General features: G+C 50.3%; 1 protein-coding gene across 2 annotated transcripts in view; it reads left to right on the forward strand.

Moving 5' to 3' along the window:
* The first annotated feature begins 2280 nt into the window (after window positions 1–2280).
* ZDHHC24 (zinc finger DHHC-type containing 24) overlaps window positions 2281–21892 on the forward strand; it is a 31401-nt gene continuing 11789 nt past the window's right edge. Inside the window, exon 1 of one of the 2 annotated variants that reach the window (XM_063945142.1) lies at window positions 2281–2608. In XM_063945142.1, the coding sequence (XP_063801212.1) occupies window positions 2412–2608 (197 nt within the window). In that variant the 5' untranslated portion in view covers window positions 2281–2411. The remainder of the gene's footprint in view (window positions 2609–21892) is intronic. The other variant, XM_063945143.1, reaches the window with a different exon arrangement.

Below are 21892 nucleotides of genomic sequence, written 5' to 3' on the forward strand. Positions count from 1 at the left end.
ACCCCGTTTCGGCACCCGGAACAGCTATCTAAAGTTATTTGGGTGTTCTGCACACCATTCCGGCACCCGGAACGTGCATCTAAGGTGGCCCGTGTCCTTTTCCGGCACCCAAAACAGCTATCTAAGGTTATTTGGGTGTTCTGTACACCATTCCGGCACACTGAATGGCTCTCTAAGGTTGTTTGAGTGTTCTGCACCCCGTTCCGTTACCAGGAACAGGTATCTAAGCTGGTCTGTGTACTATTATGGCAGCTGTAACGACTATCTAAGGTGGCCTGCGTTCCATTCCATCTCCCGGAATAGCTATCTAAGGTTGTCTGAGCGTTCTGTACTCCATTCCGGCACCTGGAACAGGTATCTAAGGTTGACTGGGTGTTCTACACTCCATTCAGGCACTGGGAACAGCACTATAAGGTGGACTGCGCCCCGTTCCGGCACACGGAATGCTATCTACTGTGATCTGCTGCCTGGTCCGGCACCCGGAATGGCTGTGTAATGCGGTCTGAGTTTTATGCACCTACTTCAAGCACCCGGAACGGCCATCTACAGTGGTCCTTGCCCTATTCCGGCAACCGGAAAGTGCTCCCACTTTTCTGTTTTTTTTAATCATCTTCTCCTCTCCTGTCTGTGTTTTTTGGTTACAGTGCCAACCCCTTTTCCCCTGCCACGGACCACTTGCCTCGATCTCTCAAAATATTGAAGCCTTCTGCCTTCTCCTGGCTCTTTTGTCCGGCAGCATTGCGTCTTCATTACAGCAGATGTGCGACGCTGCCGGAGGCCAGGTACCGACGCTGCTATCTGAGTGCATATTTCTGCCAGGGCAACGGCAATCCGCCACTGGCTGGAATGTGGGACATGCAGAGGGGACTATGTGGCCGGCGCCCAGCTCCGACCATATAAGCAAGCCTGCCGACTGACTCCCCCGGCACATACACCGGTCGCCCCACCCTTATTACACTTCTATTTGCTGTGGGGGCTATTCAGAGTTGTTTGCAGAAATGTTTCACTCGCAGTAAAATCTGCGACCATAGACTCACATGACGGTGGCCGTCCAGCATGTGTGGTGCCAAACTGCGATGCGTTCGCAATTCAATTGTGAACACAACAATTAGAGATTGACCTCTGCTTGCGCAGCCTGGCACAACCGCCATGTTTCCATATGCAGGAAATGCAGGCGACATCATAGACTTGCCCCCAAAACGTCCATGACACACCTGCGTTTCCCGATGTCCTCTCCTTCAATTCTGTGTTGCCGTCCTTCGCCTGTCAATCACCTAGTAATCGCATCCTTCTGGGATGCAATCGCATGATGAAAAGTCTCCCACGCGCATTATGGCCGCCAGGCGTGCGCTGACCCTATGGCCGCAGCTGCTGCATGCGAACGCAGCGGCTGTGTCCATCTCTGAGTAAGGGCCAATGATCAGACGTAGCTGCACAAGGAGGGCGGACAGCAGGAGCCTCATCCAGGTGACCCCTGTGCAGCTATAATTGAAGTAAAAAATATATATATGTGCCTGTGTGGCCCCCTCCCACACCTTCAACTGGCAATTCATTATTTATTATATACAATGCCTTATTGTATACATGCCCCCCCCTCCCCCCTGTATATATGTATGCAGCACAGCACCAGCATCTCCCTGTGCTGCTCCCCCCTCCCTCTGTGCGGGCACAGCAGCAGCGGGGCAGGAGGCTGTTATGTCTCCCCGCACACAGCAGCGCACGGACCCGTCCGCCCGTCCGCTGTGTGTGCAGGGCTGACAGTCTCACGGGAGCAGCAGCCGCAGCTTCGTGAGGGAAGCCGGCTCTAAGCTCTCGCTCCCCTTCTCCCCGCTGACTGCCTGTTAGGTACACGCCCCCCGCACGGACACGCGCCTACAAAGCTCCTCAGCGACAGGGGTCGCTCCAGCGAGCGGGTCTCGTCCGGCGTTCCGGAACTTGGTCCGGTCCGGCTTTCACCGAATCCCCGTTATATCTGTCCCCTCCGCAGTGCACATGGTTTTGCCCAACTGCTAACAAATTTGCTGCTGCGATCAACTCAGAATTAGGCCCTATAAGAGCCAGCAGTGGGCATCTTTCTACACAAGACGCATCCCACAACATGCTGCGTGCAAAATCGCAGACGCAGCGACATTTGCATCCACGGTTGAGGCTAGATCCAAGTGGCCTAAGGGACCTTTTCCGTCAGGGGGAGGAGCCACGACACAGTGGGGAGGAGCTACGCCAGCAGTACAGTTATAGAACTAACCTTTGCATCCACCCTGTACAGCAGGTCAGCCGCAGCATCACTCTTTCCCGTGCACTGCACAGTAATGTAGTTCCCAACTTCTTCCCATTCAAGTTAGCTCCCGCCCTTTCTCCCCAGGGAATCACAGTCACACACAGTACAGGGCGCTTCACACCTGCACCCGCCAATGCACGTTCCCGCCCAGCAGAGAGGGAGCGAGCTTAGCGTAGTGACACTTCCGGGCTGGGCGGGGCCACTGCTGCTGTCAGAAAGACGGGCCGGCCGGTGGTCAGCTGCTGCCGTGCCCGGAGACCCACGATGGCTTCGTCAGGAAGGTGAGAGTTGGCGCTGCAGTGAGATAACATACAGTGTATGTGGTACTGAGTAAGTGGTTACTTTGTTTCAATATTTTGGCATGTGATGTGTGTCGTCAGTGTTTACACACTATCTCACTAATGACTGAGGGTCCCAATAGGTGAGGTGTTTTTTACATAAATATATAAATAGTATTGTATTGTGAGTGGCAACAGCGTGAGGGGATGTACTAAAAGGATGATCAGCGTGAGGTTACATGCAAGAATATAAGCTAGGCTGTCAGTGTGGTGATACTGTCACACTATAAGCAGGCAGGGGAGCCTGAGTGATTTTGGAGCCCTTCCTTCGTGCCCTGTGGAAATCTCAATTTAATAATAAAGCACAGCTCTGTGTAGCAAAGATCTAATGGTAGGTACAGTATAACCCGCTACTAGAAGCACTGCCACAAAATACAGCGGGATGATATTATAGTGCCTGGCACTGTAAGGCACATGAGACATTAAGTTATGGCTGTTTGCACAAAGAAGTCCTAATAATTAATATCTGCTAGATAAAAACCCTGGATGGTGCTACATGGAGTTTAGTTAATATCTACCATAAAAAAAGTCAAACAAAAATACAGCTGTAAAATGCTATATTTAACATAAATGACTTACCCACGTAAACTCCAGCATCTGCCTACAAAGAATTACTGTATAAAGACATGATAATATTAATGGATGGCCCAGGTGTCTCTGATACCCCTTTCACATCACCAGAATTACCCGGGTTATTACTGGATTGTTGCTGGGTCGAGTTGCAGTGTGAAAGCGCCAAAGTGAGCAACCCAGCATTTCAACCTTGTTAAACCCTGGTAGGACCCAAGTCGCTGTGCAATGTGCAAGCCTCTGACTCGGGATATGCAACTCGAGTTTCAGAAAAAGGTGCTGATTGGCTGTTTGTGTCTGCTCATAGCAGTCCCTAGCCCCTCCTTTTTCTTTCCTTTGAAACCTTATCAATGTGAGCCAGAAAAGTAAATTTCTCTTAAGTCCTAGAGGATACTGGGAATCCATTTAGTACCATGGGGTATAGACCACTAGCAGCCTTGGGCACTTCAAGAGTTTGATAGTGTGCGCTGGCTTCTCCCTCTATGCCCCTCCTACCAGACTCAGTTTAGAAAATGTGCCGGGAGGAGCCGGTCACGTCGCATGGAAGCTCCTGAAGAGTTTTCTGCATTTATTTTATCTGTTTGTTATTTTCAGGCGGCCTGCCTGCTCCGTGTGACTTTGGGGGGGTGGCCCAGGGGGCGGCCCAACCTCTTGAAGTGTTAAAGGACCCGTTTCCAGCTGACAGTTCCCTCAGGAGCTAGTGTTCTATTCGCATGCCCCTCCATGGCAAGCATACATTCCCGCAGCACGCCTCCACCCCTAACAGAGCCAGAAGATAGAAGAGTGGTGAGTACTAAGTCGGCGTCCCGGTTAGCGAGTTCCCGGCCATTATGGCGGCACAAGGATACAGAGACGCACGGCTTCTACGGGGGCGGTGGAGTCTTCAAACTCGGTACACAGTGCAGGCGCACCGCTTCTGAGGGAGCGAACTGAGTGTAAGTACACTACAGGTGTACACAGTACCCAGACTGGCATTACAGACATAAAAGGCGACTGACTCTATTTTAAGCACTAAAATTACCTCAGCCAGTATAAAAAAGCAGGAAGACCACGCGCCATTGACGGGGCAGGTATTCACTATGAGCGGATCCAGCAGCTCACCAGCTCTGCAGTGGAAAAAGACGCTGACTGACAGGGATGCGCAGCTCATCCGGAGAGACTCCAGATTACCTCAGCGGTACCAGGGGGTCATAGCAGGGGGGGGGGGCTTACTAGTGTACTAAGTCCCCAATCTGGGCACTCAGTCTGCGACCTGGCTAAGCTTGGCAATAGCAGTAAGGGCGCTGTGTGCTGTCTCCAGGCTATCTCAGGGTCTCTCTTGAAGGGCTCTTTGTGGGTTAATTGTGTATTTCACCTTTTCCTGTGTGTGCTGTCACTTTCACAGTATGTCAGACAAAGAGTGTGTTTCATGTAAGGCACAGTGTTCTTCTTCTCCAGGGGGTTCACTCCAGTGTACTCAGTGCAGTGTACCCTCCCAGGCTAGCGGGGCAGAGCCAGCTTGGCTGGATTCCATTAGGGAAATGATTTCCAATATCTCTTTTGAATTGTCCCGCAATGAGAAACACGCAATATTTAAGACAATCGATGACTGAGTTTATGAACAGAGACTCAGTACCCAAACCAGCGTCTCAGTCCCCTGCCATTTGTCCGCAGAAACGTCCTTTGGCTCATATCCTGCAGTCTGACTCTGATGATGATGGGTCAGACATGGAGGAGGGGGAGGTGGACTCAGAGATAGGGGAGGCTACTGTCACAAGTAATAGAGTCTCTCATACAAGCTATCAGAGAAGTTCTGCATATCCCTGATAAGGTAACAGAGGAGACTTATTTTAATATAAAAAATAAATCCTCAGACTCCTCTCTAATAAGCACTGGATCCAAATTCTTAGATCCATCAAGTATACCACTTCCTGTATTAGATACCAGCAAGTGTTTTTTTTATGTGCTGCATAGAGTTTACACCTGTATCCCTGCAGCGAGCTGGGCTTAGAGCTGTTTCTCTTTGTCCTAAAAGCCAAGCTGAGAATGCTGGCTTCTGGCACATGGTATGGGATTGTCTATTAGTCTATTCCTTTTGGGAAAAAGTTTGGGAGGATGTGCTGTTGACAACCCCTTCCCTTCCTGATCTAATTTCGAAACTCTGTCTATTTGGATTAGATCTTGAAGAGACGCACTCTTTGATAATATATAAATATGTCCTGTGTCTCACTACACTGGATAAAGTGATAATAGCGAGAGTCTGGTTCTCAACGGACTCCCCTGATGTGCACAAGTGGAGAGCATTGGTTAATGATGTGGTACGACGTGAAAGGCATATGTTTTAAGGCACGTAACTCTATGTCCAGGTTTCATGAAAGGTGGTGTTAATCAAGACTGGGCAGGGAGAGGGGGGCTACCGCAGCTTCCTGATGGTAAGAGAGGGCTGGATGTATCGACTGTAATACTGGCTGGCTTTCTAGTACACGGCTTGTTTTATGACTCTTGGTTTATTATACTTTGGTCTATGTGGATAATTGATGAATAGCATATTTGTTACTATACGTCCTCCCAACATGCAGGCAACGAGATGGGGTGGTCTTCAGTATGCCGAATGTCGGGATCCCGGCACACAGTATACCGGCGCCGGAATCCCGACACCCGGCATACCGACATATATTCTCCCTCGTGGGGGTCCACGACCCCCCTGGAGGGAGAATAAAATAGCGTGCACCGTGCCCGCAGCGTGGCGAGCGCAGCGAGCCCGCAAGGGGCTCATTTGCGCTCGTCACACTGTCTGTATGCCGGCGGCCGTGCTCCCGGCGCCGGTATGCTGGTCGCCGGGAGCCCGGCCGCCGGCATACCATACTACACCCAACGAGATGATAACATACAATACGGCACATATGCAGATTTGTTTTTTTTTCAATGTGATTGTTTATTGATGGCAATTCATGTTATTGTTAGCAGAGTTTTTTTTGTATTGTATTTTGTGAAAATTTTCAATAAAAAATACTTAAAAAAAAAAATGAAATCCTCAGTCACTTTTCCTGTGTCAAAAGAACTAAGGGGGTAATTCCAAGTTGATCGCAGCAGGATTTCTCTAACATCCTAGTGGATGCTGGGGACTCCGTAAGGACCATGGGGAATAGACGGGCTCCACAGGAGACTGGGCACTCTAAGAAAGAATTAGTACTACTGGTGTGCACTGGCTCCTCCCTCTATGCCCCTCCTCCAGACCTCAGTTAGAATCTGTGCCCGGAAGGAGCTGGGTGCATTTTAGTGAGCTCTCCTGAGCTTGCTATTAAGAAAGTATTTTAGTTAGGTTTTTTTATTTTCAGAGAGCTTCTGCTGGCAACAGACTCTCTGCTACGTGGGACTGAGGGGAGAGAAGCAAACCTACTAACTGCGGCTAGGTTGCGCTTCTTAGGCTACTGGACACCATTAGCTCCAGAGGGTTCGAACACCGGAACTTAACCTTGGTCGTCCGTTCCCGGAGCCGCGCCGCCGTCCCCCTCGCAGAGCCAGAAGACAGAAGCCGGCGGATGAAGCAAGAAGACGTCAAAATCGGCGACAGAAGACTCCTGTCTTCACATGAGGTAGCGCACAGCACTGCAGCTGTGCGCCATTGCGCCCACACTAACCCACACACTCCGGTCACTATAGGGTGCAGGGCGCAGGGGGGGGCGCCCTGGGCAGCAATTGAGTACCTCCTGGCAAAAGCAGCATACATACAGCTGGGCACTGTATATATGCATGAGCCCCCGCCATTTTTTATACCAAATCGCGGGACAGAAGCCCGCCGCTGAGGGTGCGGGGCTTCTTCCTCAGCACTCACCAGCGCCATTTTCTCTCCACAGCTCCGCTGAGAGGAAGCTCCCCAGGCTCTCTTCTGCAGACTCACGGTAGAAAGAGGGTAAAAAGAGAGGGGGGGCACATAAATTTAGCGCAATAATCCTATATACAGCAGCTACTGGGTAAACACCAAGTTACTGTGTGATTCCTGGGTCATATAGCGCTGGGGTGTGTGCTGGCATACTCTCTCTCTGTCTCTCCAAAAGGCCTTGTGGGGGTCCTGTCCTCATATAGAGCATTCCCTGTGTGTGTGGTGTGTTGGTACGCTTGTGTCGACATGTTTGACGAGGAGGGCTATGTGGAGGCAGAGCAGGTGCAGATGAATGAGGTGTCCCCGCAGACGGCGCCGACACCTGATTGGATGGATATGTGGAAGGTGTTAAATGATAATGTAAACTCCTTGTATAAAAGGTTGTATAAGGCTGAAGCCTTGGGACAGTCGGGGTCTCAGCCCATGCCCACTATATCATATTGTTGACACAGATATCGTCACGGATTCTGACTCCAGTGTCGATGGCGATGATGCAAAATTGCAGCCTAAAATGGCTAAAGCCATCCATTACATGATTGTAGCAATGAAGGATGTATTGCACATATCAGAGGTAAACCCTGTCCCTGACGAGGGTTTATATGTTTGGGGAGAAAAAGCAAGAGGTGACTTTTCCCCCTTCACATGAGTTAAATGAGTTATGTGAAAAAGCTTGGGATTCTCCTGATAGAAAAGTGCTGATTTCCAAAAGGTTACTTATGGCGTACCCCTTCCCGCCAACGGACAGGAACCGCTGGGAATCCTCCCCTAGGGTAGACAAAGCTCTGACACGCTTATCTAAGAAGGTGGCCCTGCCGTCACAGGATACGGCCTCCCTAAAGGATCCTGCGGATAGGAAGCAGGAAGGTATCCTGAAGTCTGTTTATACACATTCAGGTACCATACTGCGGCCGGCAATTGCGTCGGCCTGGATGTGTAGTGCTGTAGGGTTTTACCCTACAAGGGTGAGGAATTGTTTGGGGACGGTCTCTCGGACCTAGTTTCCACAGCTACAGCTGGGAAGTCAAATTTTTTGCCATATATTCCCTCACAGCCTAAGAAAGCACCGTATTACCAAATGCAGTCCTTTCGATCACAAAAAGGCAAGAAAGTCAGAGGTGCTTCCTTTCTTGGCAGGGGTAGAGGAAAGAAGCTGCACCATACAGCTAGTTCCCAGGAACAGAAGTCCTCCCCGGCTTCCACTAAATCCACCGCATGACGCTGGGGCTCCACAGGTGGAGCCGGGAGCGGTGGGGGCGCGTCTCCGAAAATTCAGCCACCAGTGGGTTCGCTCACAGGTGGATCCCTGGGCTATACAGATTGTGTCTCAGGGATACAAGCTGGAATTCGAAGTGATGCCCCCTCACCGTTACCTAAAATCAGCCCGTTACCTAAAATCAGCCCTGCCTGCTTCCCCCATAGAAAGGGAAGTAGTGTTAGCGGCAATTCACAAATTATATCTCCAGCAGGTGGTGGTACAGGTTCCCCTCCCTCAACAGGGAAGGGGTTACTATTCCACAATGTTTGTAGTTCCGAAACCGGACGGTTCGGTCACACCCATATTGAATTTAAAATCCCTGAACATTTACCTGAAAAGGTTCAAGTTCAAGATGGAATCGCTCACAGCGGTCATTGCAAGCCTGGAAGAGGGGGATTTTATGGTGTCTCTGGACATAAAGGATGCTTACCTGCATGTCCCCATTTATCCACCTCATCAGGAGTACCTCAGATTTGTGGTACAGGACTGTCATTACAAATTCCAGACGTTGCCGTTTGGTCTCTCCACGGCACCAAGAATATTTACCAAGGTAATGGCGGAAATGATGGTGCTCCTTCGAAAGCAGGGTGTCACAGTTATCCCATACTTGGACGATCTCCTCATAAAGGCGAGGTCCAGAGAGCAGTTGCTGATCAGCGTAGCACACTCTCAGGAAGTGTTGCAACAGCACGGCTGGATTTTGAACATTCCAAAGTCGCAGCTGATCCCTACGACTCGTCTGCCCTTCCTGGGCATGATTCTGGACTCGGACCAGAAAAAGGTGTTTCTCCCGGCGGAGAAGGCTCAGGAGCTCTTGACTCTGGTCAGAGAACTCTTAAAACCAAAACAGGTGTCAGTGCATCACTGCACGCGAGTCCTGGGAAAGATGGTGGCGTCATACGAAGCCATTCCCTTCGGCAGGTTCCATGCGAGGACCTTTCAGTGGGATCAGTTGGACAAGTGGTTCGGATCGCATCTTCAGATGCATCGGCTGATCACCCTATCCCCCAGGGCCAGGGTGTCTCTTCTGTGGTGGCTGCAGAGTGCTCACCTTCTCGAGGGCCGCAGGTTCGGCATACAGGACTGGGTCCTGGTGACCACGGATGCAAGCCTCCGAGGATGGGGGGCAGTCACTCAGGGAAGAAACTTCCAAGGGCTGTGGTCAAGTCAGGAGGCTTGTCTGCACATCAATATCCTGGAACTAAGGGCCATATACAACGCCCTGAGTCAAGCGGAGCCTCTGCTTCGCAACCAACCGGTGCTGATTCAGTCAGACAACATCACCGCAGTGGCTCATGTAAACCGCCAGGGCGGCACAAGAAGCAGGGTAGCGATGGCGGAAGCCACCAGGATTCTTCGTTGGGCGGAGAATCGCGTGCAAGCACTATCAGCAGTGTTCATTCCGGGAGTGGACAACTGGGAAGCAGACTTCCTCAGCAGGCACGACCTCCACCCGGGAGAGTGGGGACTTCATCAAGAAGTCTTCACACAGATTACAAATCGATGGGAACTGCCACAGGTGGAGATGATGGCATCCCGCCTCAACAAAAAGCTACAAAGGTATTGCGCCAGGTCAAGAGACCCTCAGGCGATAGCTGTGGACGCACTAGTAACACCGTGGGTGTTACAGTCGGTCTATGTGTTTCCTCCTCTTCCTCTCATACCCAAGGTGCTGAGAATCGTAAGAAAAAGAGGAGTGAGAACAATACTCATTGTTCCGGATTGGCCAAGAAGGACTTGGTACCCGGAACTGCAAGAAATGCTCTCAGAGGACCCATGGCCTCTGCCTCTCAGACAGGATCTGTTGCAACAGGGTCCCTGTCTGTTCCAAGACTTACCGCGGCTGCGTTTGACGGCATGGCGGTTGAACGATGGATCCTAGCGGAGAAAGGCATTACGAATGAAGTTATTCCTACGCTGATAAAGGCTAGGAAGGACGTGATAGCAAAACATTATCACCGTATATGGCGAAAATATGTTGCTTGATGTGAGGCCAGGAAGGCCCCTACAGAGGAATTCCAGCTGGGCCGGTTCCTGCACTTCCTACAGTCAGGAGTGAGTATGGGCTTAAAATTAGGGTCCATAAAGGTCCAGATTTCGGCCCTATCCATTTTCTTTCAAAAGGAACTGGCTTCGCTTCCTGAAGTTCAGACGTTTGTAAAGGGAGTGCTGCATATTCAACCCCCTTTTGTGCCACCAGTGGCACCTTGGTATCTTAACGTGGTGTTGAGTTTCCTGAAATCTCACTGGTTTGAGCCACTTAAGACCGTGGAGCTAAAGTATCTCACGTGGAAAGTGGTCATGCTATTGGCCTTAGCTTCGGCTAGGTGTGTGTCAGAATTGGCGGCTTTGTCATGTAAAAGCCCCTATCTGGTTTTCCATATGGACAGGGCAGAATTACGGACTTGTCCGCAATTTCTGCCGAAGGTGGTGTCATCTTTTCATTTGAACCAACCTATTGTGGTGCCTGCGGCTACTCGTGACTTGGAGGATTCCAAGTTGCTTGATGTAGTCAGGGCTTTGAAGATTTATGTAGCCAGGACGGCTGGAGTCAGGAAAACTGACTCGCTGTTTATCCTGTATGCATCCAACAAGCTGGGTGCTCCTGCTTCAAAGCAGACTATTGCTCGCTGGATCTGTAACACGATTCAGCAGGCTCATTCTGCGGCTGGTTTGCCGCATCCAAAATCAGTGAAAGCCCATTCCACAAGGAAAGTGGGCTCTTTTTGGGCGGCTGCCCGAGGGGTCTCGGCATTACAACTTTGCCGAGCAGCTACTTGGTCGGGTTCAAACACCTTTGCAAAGTTCAATAAGTTTGATACCCTGGAGGACCTTGTGTTTGCCCATTCGGTGCTGCAGAGTCATCCGCACTCTCCCGCCCGTTTGGGAGCTTTGGTATGATCCCCATGGTCCTTACGGAGTCCCCAGCATCCACTAGGACGTTAGAGAAAATAAGATTTTACTCACCGGTAAATCTATTTCTCGTAGTCCGTAGTGCGGACTTTCTGCAATACGTGTATATAGTTATTGCTTAATAAAAGGGTTATGTTATGTTGGCATCTGTTGTTTGATGCTCTGTTGTTGTTCATACTGTTAACTGGGTATGTTCTCACCAGTTATACGGTGTGATTGGTGTGGCTGGTATGAGTCTTACCCTGGATTCCAAAATCCTTTCCTTGTAATGTCAGCTCTTCCGGGCACAGTTTCCTTAACTGAGGTCTGGAGGAGGGGCATAGAGGGAGGAGCCAGTGCACACCAGTAGTACTAATTCTTTCTTAGAGTGCCCAGTCTCCTGCGGAGCCCGTCTATTCCCCATGGTCCTTACGGAGTTCCCAGCATCCACTACGGACTACGAGAAATAGATTTAACGGTGAGTAAAATCTTATTTATTTTTTTTAGCAATTGGGTAAAACCATGTGCATTGCAGGGGAGGCAGATATAACATGTGCAGAGAGAGTTAGATTTGGGTGGGGTGTATTCAATCTGCAATCTAATTTGCAGTGTAAAAATAAAGCAGCCAGTATTTACCTTGCACAGAAACAAAATAACCCACCCAAATCTAACTCTTTCTGCACATGTTATATCTGCCTCCCCTGCAGTGCACATGGTTTTGCCCAATTGCTAAAAAAAATCCTGCTGCGATCAACTTGGAATTACCCCCTAAATACCCTGTTTGAAGAACCGTGGGTTAATCCTGATAGCAACGTTTTAGGGATTTGAAGTTTCCTATCATCTTTTCCTTTTTCCTCCTGAGGATAGGAAAAAATAGCAAAATCCACCGATAGTGGATGCATCAGTATCCATGCTGTCACAGAAAATTGTACTGGCTGTCCCGGGTGCAGCTTCCCTAAAAGACACGTCTGATCGTAGAATTGAGAATACACTCAAATCTTTGTATACAGCTGCTGGGGTGGCCCAGAGACCCACTATAGCATGTGGGTGGGTTACTAAGGCCATCGCCAAATGGTCGGGTAACCTAATTGCGGGGTTAGGTACCTTGCCTCAGGGGGAGATTATTCTACTCCTGCAACATATACAGGACTGCAAATTTCATGGTGGAAGCCATAAAAGAAATAGGATTGCTTAATGCACGCACCACTGCTATGGCAGTGACAGCACGCAGAGGCTTATGGCTACGCCAGTGGACTGCTGACTTGGACTCCAGGAAAGGCGTGGAAGGCCTACCCTTCACATAAGAGGCATTATTTGGAGATGAACTCGACAAATGGATCTCCAAAGCTACTACGGGTAAGTCCACGTATCTTCCTTCTGCAGCTCCCCCAGCCGGGAAGGCCTACTCAGCACCTAATCTACAGTCCTTTCGGACTGCCAAGTTTCAGGGCAAAACCAGAGGTTCTTCTACAGCCACCAGAGGCGCTAGAGGTAAACCACGAAAATCGGCAACTACTGGTTCACATGAACAGAGCACAAGCTCTGCTTCCTCAGTGCCTTCAGTATGACGGTGGCCCACGATGCCTGGAGGACTGGCAGGTGGGAGCCTGACTAAAATTTTTCAGTCACATCTGGACAACATCTTGCCAGGATCCCTGGGTCATAGATCTTATTTCCCAGGGCTATAGAATGGAGTTTTAGGAGCTCCCGCCTCACAGATTCTTCAAATCAGGCTTACCAGTTTCACAGGAAGCAAGTATAACCTTACAGGATGCCATTCAAAAATTGGTACAGACTCAGGTCAATGTTCCAGTTCCACTTCATCTGCAAAACAAGGGATATTATTCCAGTTTGTTTATAGTACTGAAACCGGACGGTTCGGTAAGACCGATTTTGAACCTCAAGTCGTTGAAACCGTACTTACGAGTGTTCAAATTCAAGATGGAGTCTCTGGTGATCTCCGGTCTGGAGGAGGGGGTATTCCTAGTGTCTCTGGATATCAAGGATGCGTACCTTAACATTCCGATCTGGCCGCCTCATCAGGCTTATCTACGATTTGGATTGCCGCTACCTGTTCTAGGCCCTGCCATTTGGTCTCTCCACGGCACTGAGAGTGTTCACCAAGGTGATGGCAGAGATTCTGTTTCTGCTCCGCAAACGGAGTGAACATAATTCCGTACCTGGACGATTTTCTGATAAAGGCACCGTCCAGGGAGCGGTTGTTGGACAGCATTGGCCTCTCAACCAGACTACTCCTCGATCACTGGTGGATTCTGAACTTGCCGAAATCTCACCTGGAACCGACGCAGAGGCTGCCCTTCCTGGGAATGATACTGGACACAGACTCTCAGAGAGTGTTCCTGCCCTTGGAGAAGGCTATGGAAATCCAGTCAATGGTTTGGGCATCTCTGCATTCGCCTTCTGGGGAAAATGGTGGCCTCTTACAAGGCGCATCAGTACGGAAGGTTTCATGCAAGGCCCTTCCAGCTGGATCTGTTGGTCAAATGGTCCAGATCGCATCTTCACATGCACCAGAGGATCCTAGTGTTCACTCTAGGAGTGAAAAGGGGCAGGGCGCCGGACTCCGAGGGCACATGTGCCGCGCGCGGCGAAGCGCCCGAAATGGGGGCGCGGCCACCCAAATCAGGGGGCGTGGCCACGCCTACGTCATTTTAGGGGGCGGTGCGGCCCACAGACGCTACTATAGAGAGCGTCTGTGGCCGGCGACGTCACTGTTGGGGGCGTGCCCAGCACCTCCGTCGGTGCTGGGCTTACCCCAGCCCTCTCCCAATGCGTGAATGGATGCCGCGCGCATGCGCACGGCATCTATACACACTGGGAGGGCAGCAAGCGGGCGGCTGTTCTAGCAGGGCGCCGCAAAAGGGGCAGGGCGGGTTTTGCCTGCTAAAAAACGGGCAGGGCGCGGCGCCCTGCTAAAACAGCCTAGAGTGAACACTAGATCTCTTCGGTCTCCAAAGGCCAGGATCTCCCTTCTGTGGTGGCTACAGACTTCTCACCTCGTCAAGGGTCGGAGGTTTGAGATTCAGAATTGGATTCTGCTAACCACAGACGCAAGCCTCAGAGGTTGGGGAGCAGTCACCCAGGGGGTGCAGTTTCAAGGAATATGGTCAAGTCGGGAAGTCCTTCCAATAAATATCTTGGAACTCAGGGCAATCTACAACGCCCTTCTGCAGGCATCAACTCTACTTCGGAATCAGGCCATTCAAGTCCAGTCGGACAATGTAACGATGGTAATGTACATAAACCGACAGGGCGGAACGAAAAGCAGAGCAGCAGTGTCAGAGGTGTCAAGAATTCTCCTCTGGGCGGAAAAACACGCTGTGGCGTTGTCGGCAGTCTTCATTCCAGGAATAGACAACTGGGAAGCAGATTTTCTCAGCAGACACGACCTGCACCCAGGGGAGTGGGTCCTCCACCCGGAGGTGTTCTGGTGGTTGTCCCGTCGGTGGGGATATCCACAGAACGACATGATAGCCTCTCAAGAAGCTCAAGCGGTATTGTTCCATGTTGAGAGACCCACAAGCAGTGGCGGTAGACACTCTGACAACTCCGTGGGTCTAACAAATGGTGTACATGTTTCCTCCACTTCCTCTGATCCCAAGAATTCTAAAAAGAATAAAAAGGGAAAAGGTTCAAGCAATCCTCATTGCTCCGGACTTGCCTCAAAGGGCCTGGTACACGGATCTTCTCGAGATGCTGATAGAACATCCGTGGCCTCTACCTCTTCGCGAAGATCTTCTGTAACAGGGCCCGTTCGTCTATCAGGACTTACTGCGGCTACGTTTAACGGCATGGAAGTTGAGCGGCTGATTCTAGCCAGGAGAGGGATTCCGGACAAGGTCAACCCGACTATGATCCAAGCCAGGAAGGGGGTAACGTCAAAACATTACCACCGTATGTGGATGAAGTATTTCTCTTGGTGTGAGAGCAGACAATATTTCGCGGTGGAATTTCATCTGGGATGTTTCCTGCTTTTTCTGCAGTCAGGAGTAGATGTGGGCCTGTGCTTCGGCTCTATTAAAGTCCAGATTTCGGCCTTGTCTATTTTCTTTCAGAAAAAGCTTCTCTCCCTGAGGTCCAGACGTTCTTGAAAAGTGTACTGCACATCCAGCCTCCCTTTGTGCTTCCCACGGCACTTTGGGATTTCAATTTGGTGCTGCAGTTCCTCCAATCGGACTGGTTTGAACCGTTACAGGAGGTTGACGTCAAGTACCTTACGTGGAAGACCGTGAGACTGTTGGCCTTGGCCTCAACAAGACGTGTGTCGGAGCTAGGGGCGTTGTCTCTCAAGAGTCTCTACTTAATTTTCCATGAGGACAGAGCTGAACTCAGAACTCGTCAGCAATTTCTTCCTGAGGTGGTGTCCGCTTTTCACATCAACCAACCTATTGTGGTTCCGGCTGTGAGTAAAAGTTTTTGAATGTGTATGTAAAGAGAACAGCTTGTCACAGAAAATCTGACTCGCTTTTTGTTCTCTATGATCCCAATAAAATTGGGTGTCCCGCTTCAAAGCAGTCTATCGCACGCTGGATTAGGCTCACTATCCAGCATGCTTATTCCACGGCAGGATTGCCGGTTCCAAAATCTGTACAAGACCACTCTACTAGGTCGGTGGGTTCTTCTTGGTTGGCTGCCCGGGGTGTCTCGGCTGTACAGCTCTGCCGAGCTGCTACTTGGTCAGGTTCAAACACGTTTGCAAAGTTTTACAAGTTCGATACTTTGACCTCTGAGGACCTCCAGTTTGGTCAATTAGTTCTGCAGGAACCTCGGCACTCTCCCACCCGGTTTGGGAGCTTTGGTACTTCCCCATGGTACTAAATGGATTCCCAGTATCCACTCGGACTTAAGAGAAAACAGGATTTGGGTTTGCTCACCAGGATAAGGGGCGGAAGACATGGGAATGGTGTACACAGGAAAAGGTTGACATGAAGTTGTGTGTGTGTGTGTGTGTGTGTGTGTGTGTGTGTGTGTGTGTGTGTGTGTTTTTTGTTTACTCTATCCAACTACCGGGAACCCTATCGGTGTACCACGTCTTCTCTCATGGCTCCCCATGCTTCGGGCAGGTGTGCTATTTGCAATCGTAGTCCATCTGGATAAAAAAGTAAAAAACAAACAAAAAAATTGTAAAGAAAACGATTCGACCTTTTGACCATGTTGCCCTTATGCATGTTGATCATTAGTAGTCAACCTATTGACTGTCCTCCTTTTTATTGTCTACCGGATACTGTCCATTTCTGGGGAGGGTTTCCGGGGGATCCTAGGCTAATTATGCAATCTGTAGCACGAAGGCTACAGCAGACTAATGCCATCTTTAGATGGTGATAGCTTCGGGTGGCCAATCTTTTGGTAAATATGGCAGCATCACATCTACCATAGAAACCTATGGGGATTGCTGCTGTTGGCAGTAATGGAGGGATCGCAATGGATATATCTGCCGTGATCTCCATGTCCTACATTTGGGGAATACTAAATATTTGTGGTTACCCCACAAATATTAAATGATAAATGGGCACCTTAAATAGAGAGCTCACATTCTAATTGAAATAGGGCACAACTGAAAAAAGAAGCTTGCGTGGCTCATAGTGGAGATTGGGAGGGAGTAATGATGTATGCCAGGTAAGCAATTAAATAGAAAAGTAAAAAGGGCAATATCCTTCCCTGGCCATCTCGCGGCCTGCTGATCCCACCAACATCACGTGTCCTTTGTGCGTCCCTAAATGTCAAAATGATTGGAAGTTAACCTCTCTCTGAGCACAAAATCATAATCTGTGCAATTATAGCTGCCTGATGTGTGATCATCAGCCCCTCTAAGTGCTGCAGAGCCCTTGCTCTGCTGCAGCCTGTTCAGAGGGTACTGATCTGTCCCCTCTGAGCTGCATGGTTCAAAGCTCAGCTGCGCCTTGCATAAGGTTAAAGGTGCATACACACAGTGAGATTCGGGCTAACCCCAATTCTCACTGTGCGATAGGGGCTAGGTCGGCATCGCAAGCACATAATGACTGTGCTTGCGATACTGACTGTGCGATTTTGACTATCTACTGTAGGCTTGCGATGCCGACCGCGCATCGGCATCGCAAGGTGACTTTGACCTTGCGATCTGCACTAACTTTTCTTACGATTTTGACTATATAGTAAAAATCGTATGAAAATATCTCACCGTGTGTGCACACAATTAGAGATGGAGTGGTTAAGAGTGCGGTGGAGGAGGGGAGGAGCATATAGAGGTATCTATGGTCACTGGGGTGGAGTGGGGGAGTAATGCTACAAGTTGTTGATCAAAGTTTACAGATAAGGCCATAAAGGGATGTGTAAGACATTTTTTATATACAGTTGTATTAAATGTTTTCAAATACATTTCTCTTACGTCCTAGAGGATGCTGGGGACTCCAAAAGGACCATGGGGTATAGACGGGATCCGCAGGAGCTTGGGCACACTAAAAAGACTTAAAACTGGGTGTGAACTGGCTCCTCCCACTATGCCCCTCCTCCAGACCTCAGTTAGATTTTGTGCCCAGGAGTGACTGGATGCACACTAGGGGGAGCTCTACTGAGTTTCTCTAGAAAAAGACTTTTGTTAGGTTTTTTTATTTTCAGGGAGCCCTGCTGGCTACAGGCTCCCTGCAGCGTGGGAGTGAGCGGAGAGAAGCAGGACCTACTTCTGTGAGTTTCAAGGCTCTGCTTCTCGGCTACTGGACACCATTAGCTCCAGAGGGTTCGATCACTTGGTGCGCCTAGCTGCTTGTTCCCGGAGCCACGCCGTCACCCCCTCACAGAAGCCAGAAGGCAGAAGTCGGGTGAGTATGAGAAGATCAGAAGACTTCAGGACGGCAGAAGACTTCAGTGACGGAAGGTAAAGCACAGCGGTAACGCTGTGCTCCATTCTCCCACACACATATCACCAACGGTTGTCACTGGGTGCAAGGCGCTGGGTGGGGGGGGGCGCTCTGGGAGGCATGTTACTGTAGTTTTGTAAGGGCGGCATATGATTGTGGGTGCCGAGGCACCTTTTACAGACCCCCGCCGGCATTTTACATGAGTTTGAATTTGGCGGGCCGAAGCCGCCTGGAAGGGGGCGGAGCTTCGGTCCGCGGCTCACACGCGCCATTTTCTCCCTGCACCAGACGGAGGGAGAGACGCTGCCGGGACCTCCACGCTGATTTCAAGTAAAAGGGGCATCTCCAGAGGGGAGCCGCAGTGGGGTACCAGTCTTTTTGATAATAAGGCAGCGCTGGGTACATATATTCGTGTACCAATATACAGGCGCTGGGGTGTGAGCTGGCATACTCCCTCTGTCTCCTCTTCTGGGCTGCATTGTGGGCCTGTCACCTTGCTGGGACGGTTCTGTGTGTGTTGTGTGTCGACATGTCGGAGCCTGAATGTTATTCACCAGAGAAGGTTATGGGAGGTGGGGATGCGGGGCTAGATGTAGCACTGTCGACGCAGCCGACTCCTGATTTACTAGCACTCCTTAATACAATAAATTCCAATGTAGCTTCTTTATCTAAGAGGTTAGATAAGTCTGAGTCACAGACGCAGGTGTGGAAAAAGTCCATGGAGGAGGCTTTATCTCAGGTACAGACCCCATCCGGGTCCCATAAGAGGCCTTTTACTCAGGTGGGGGATACGGATACCGACACGGACTCTGATTCCGAGGTCGATTTCACTGAGGCTGCGTTACATCCACGATTAGTTAAGAGTATTCAGTACATGATTGTGGCTATAAAGGATGTTTTGCAGATATCTGATGAACCTGCGGTATAGGAAACAAGGATTTGCTTGTTCAAGGGAAAGAAACCTGAGGTGAAGTTTCCCCCCTCTCATGAAATGAATACTCTTTGTGAAAAGGCTTGGGAGTCGCCGGATAAGAAATGGCAGATTCCCAAGAGGATTTATATGGCGTATCCTTTCCCCTCTGATGACAGGGAAAAATGGGAGACATCTCCAACTGTTGATAAAGCTCTATCCCGTTTGTCCAAGAAGGTGGCGCTTCCATCTCCTGACACGGCAGCTCTCAAGGATCCGGCGGATCGCAAGTTGGAGACGTGTCTGAAGTCCATTTTCGCTAATACGGGTGCATTGCTCAGACCTGCTGTGGCGTCGGTATGGGTGAGTAGTGCTATTGCTAAATGGGCTGAGAATTTAGCTAGTGACATGGATACTCTTGATAAAGATAATGTCCTTCTAACTCTCGGTTATATTAAGGACGCTGCGGATTACCTAAAGGACGCGGCAAGGGATGTCTGTCTCTTGGGATCAAGGACCAATGCCATGTCGATATCTGCCAGGATGGCCTTGTGGATCCATCAATGGAATGCTGATGCCGACTCCAAGAGGTCTATGGAAGCTCTACCCTTTAAAGGTACTGTCTTGTTTGGGGACGGCCTGGCGGCCCTAGTCTCGACCGCGACTGCGGGTAAGTCCTCTTTTCTTCCTTATGTTCCCACACAACAGAAAAAGACACCGCATCACCAAATGCAGTCCTTTCGTCACAATAAATACAGGCGTGGGAAAGGTTCATCTTTCCTCGCCTCAAAGGATAGAGGACGGGGAAGAAAACTTCCTGCAGCCTCAGGCGCACAGGACCAGAAGTCCTCCCCGGCTGCTACCAAGTCCACCGCATGACGCTGGGGCTTCCCTGGGGGAGTCCGGAACGGTGGAAGGCCGTCTTCAGGTATTCAGCCAGGTCTGGATTCAATCAGACCTGGATCCTTGGGTGTTAGAAATCGTGTCTCAAGGATACAAACTGGTGTTTCAGGAGATGCCCCCTCACCGGTTCTTCATTTCGGCATTACCAGTGGTTCTTCCGGACAGGGAGGTGGTCCGGGCGGCGATTCAAAAATTGTGTCTACAGAAGGTCATTGTTCCCGTCCCTCCGTCCCAGCGGGGGCAGGGGTTCTACTCGAGCCTCTTTGTGGTACCGAAACCGGACGGTTCGGTCAGACCAATTCTAAATCTAAAATCACTCAATCCATACTTGAAAGTCTTCAAGTTCAAGATGGAATCCCTTCGAGCGGTGATTGCCAGCTTGGAGGGGGGGGAGATTTTATGGCGTCAGTCGACATAAAGGATGCCTACTTACATGTGCCGATATATCCTCCACATCAGGCTTTCCTCAGGTTTGCGATACAGGATTCTCATTACCAATTTCAGACGTAGCCGTTTGTGCTTTCCCACGGCTCCGAGGATTTTCACCAAGGTCATGGCAGAAATGATGGTTCTTCTTTGCAAACAAGGGGTTTCAATTATCCCGTACTTGGACGATCTCCTGATAAAGGCGAGGTCCGAGGAACGGTTGCTGAGAAGTGTAGAGTTGTCACTATCGGTTCTGCGACAACACGGTTGGGTGCTCAATTTGCCGAAATCCCAGTTGATTCCGACCACTCTGCTTCCTTTTCTGGGCATGATTCTGGACACGGAGTTACAGACGGTATTCCTTCCAGAAGAAAAGGCTCGGGAACTGCAGACGATGGTCAGAGAACTTCTGAAGCCAACGAGTGTGTCGATCCATTATTGTACTCTGGTTCTGGGGAAGATGGTTGCGGCGTACAAGCCATTCCATTTGGCAGATTTCACGCCCGCGTGTTTCAGTGGGACTTGCTGAGCAAATGGTCCGGATCTCATCTACACATTCACCGGAAGATAAGTCTATCTCCCAGAGCCAGAATTTCTCTCCTGTGGTGGCTACAAGCTCATCACCTCCTGGGGGGACGCCGATTCGGTATCCAGGATTGGGTACTTCTGACGACAGATGCAAGTCTCCGGGGCTGGGGCGCAGTCACCCAAGGAAGAATTTCCAGGGAAAATGGTCGCTCCAGGAAGCCTGTCTCCACATAAATATTCTCGAGTTAAGAGCCATTTACAACGACCTGATCCAAACAAGAAGTCTTCTTCAGGATCGACCGGTCCTGGTACAGTCAGACAACATCACAGAGGTGGCCCATATAAACCGGCAAGGCGGAACGAGGAGCAGAGCGGCAATGGCGGAGGCCACAAAGATCCTTCGCTGGGCGGAACAACACGTCAGCGCACTGTCAGCAGTTTTCCTACCAGGGGTGGACAACTGGGAAGCGGATTTCCTCAGCAGACACGACCTCCATCCGGGAGAGTGGGCTCTGCACCAAGAGGTATTTACAGAAGTGACAAGACGCTGGGGAAATCCGTTGATAGACATGATGGCGTCTCGGCTCAACAAGAAGCTCCCGAGGTATTGTTCCAGGTCAAGGGACCCACAAGCCAAGCCACTGCAGTGGACGCCCTGGTGTCTCCGTGGGTCTTCCAGTCGGTGTATGTGTTCCCTCCACTTCCTCTCATTCCAAAGGTGCTGGGGATCATTCGTCGAGCAAGGGTTCAGGCGATTCTCGTCGTTCCAGACTGGCCAAGAAGGGCCTGGTACCCGGATCTTCAGGACTTGCTGGTGGAAGATCCTTGGCCGCTTCCTCTAAGAGAGGATCTGTTGTTGCAGGGTCCATGCGTGTTTCCAGACTTGCTGCGTTTGACGGCATGGAGGTTGAGCGCCAGATCTTAGCTCGTAAGGGTATTTCCAGGGAAGTCATTCCAACTCTCATTAAGGCTAGGAAAGAGGTTACGGCGAAACACTATCACCGTATCTGGAGGAAGTATGTTTCCTGGTGTGAGCTTAAAAAGGCTCCTGCGGAGGATTTTCACTTGGGTCGTTT

This window comes from Pseudophryne corroboree, chromosome 11 (genome assembly GCF_028390025.1).
Source record: "Pseudophryne corroboree isolate aPseCor3 chromosome 11, aPseCor3.hap2, whole genome shotgun sequence".
Lineage (NCBI taxonomy): Eukaryota > Metazoa > Chordata > Amphibia > Anura > Myobatrachidae > Pseudophryne > Pseudophryne corroboree.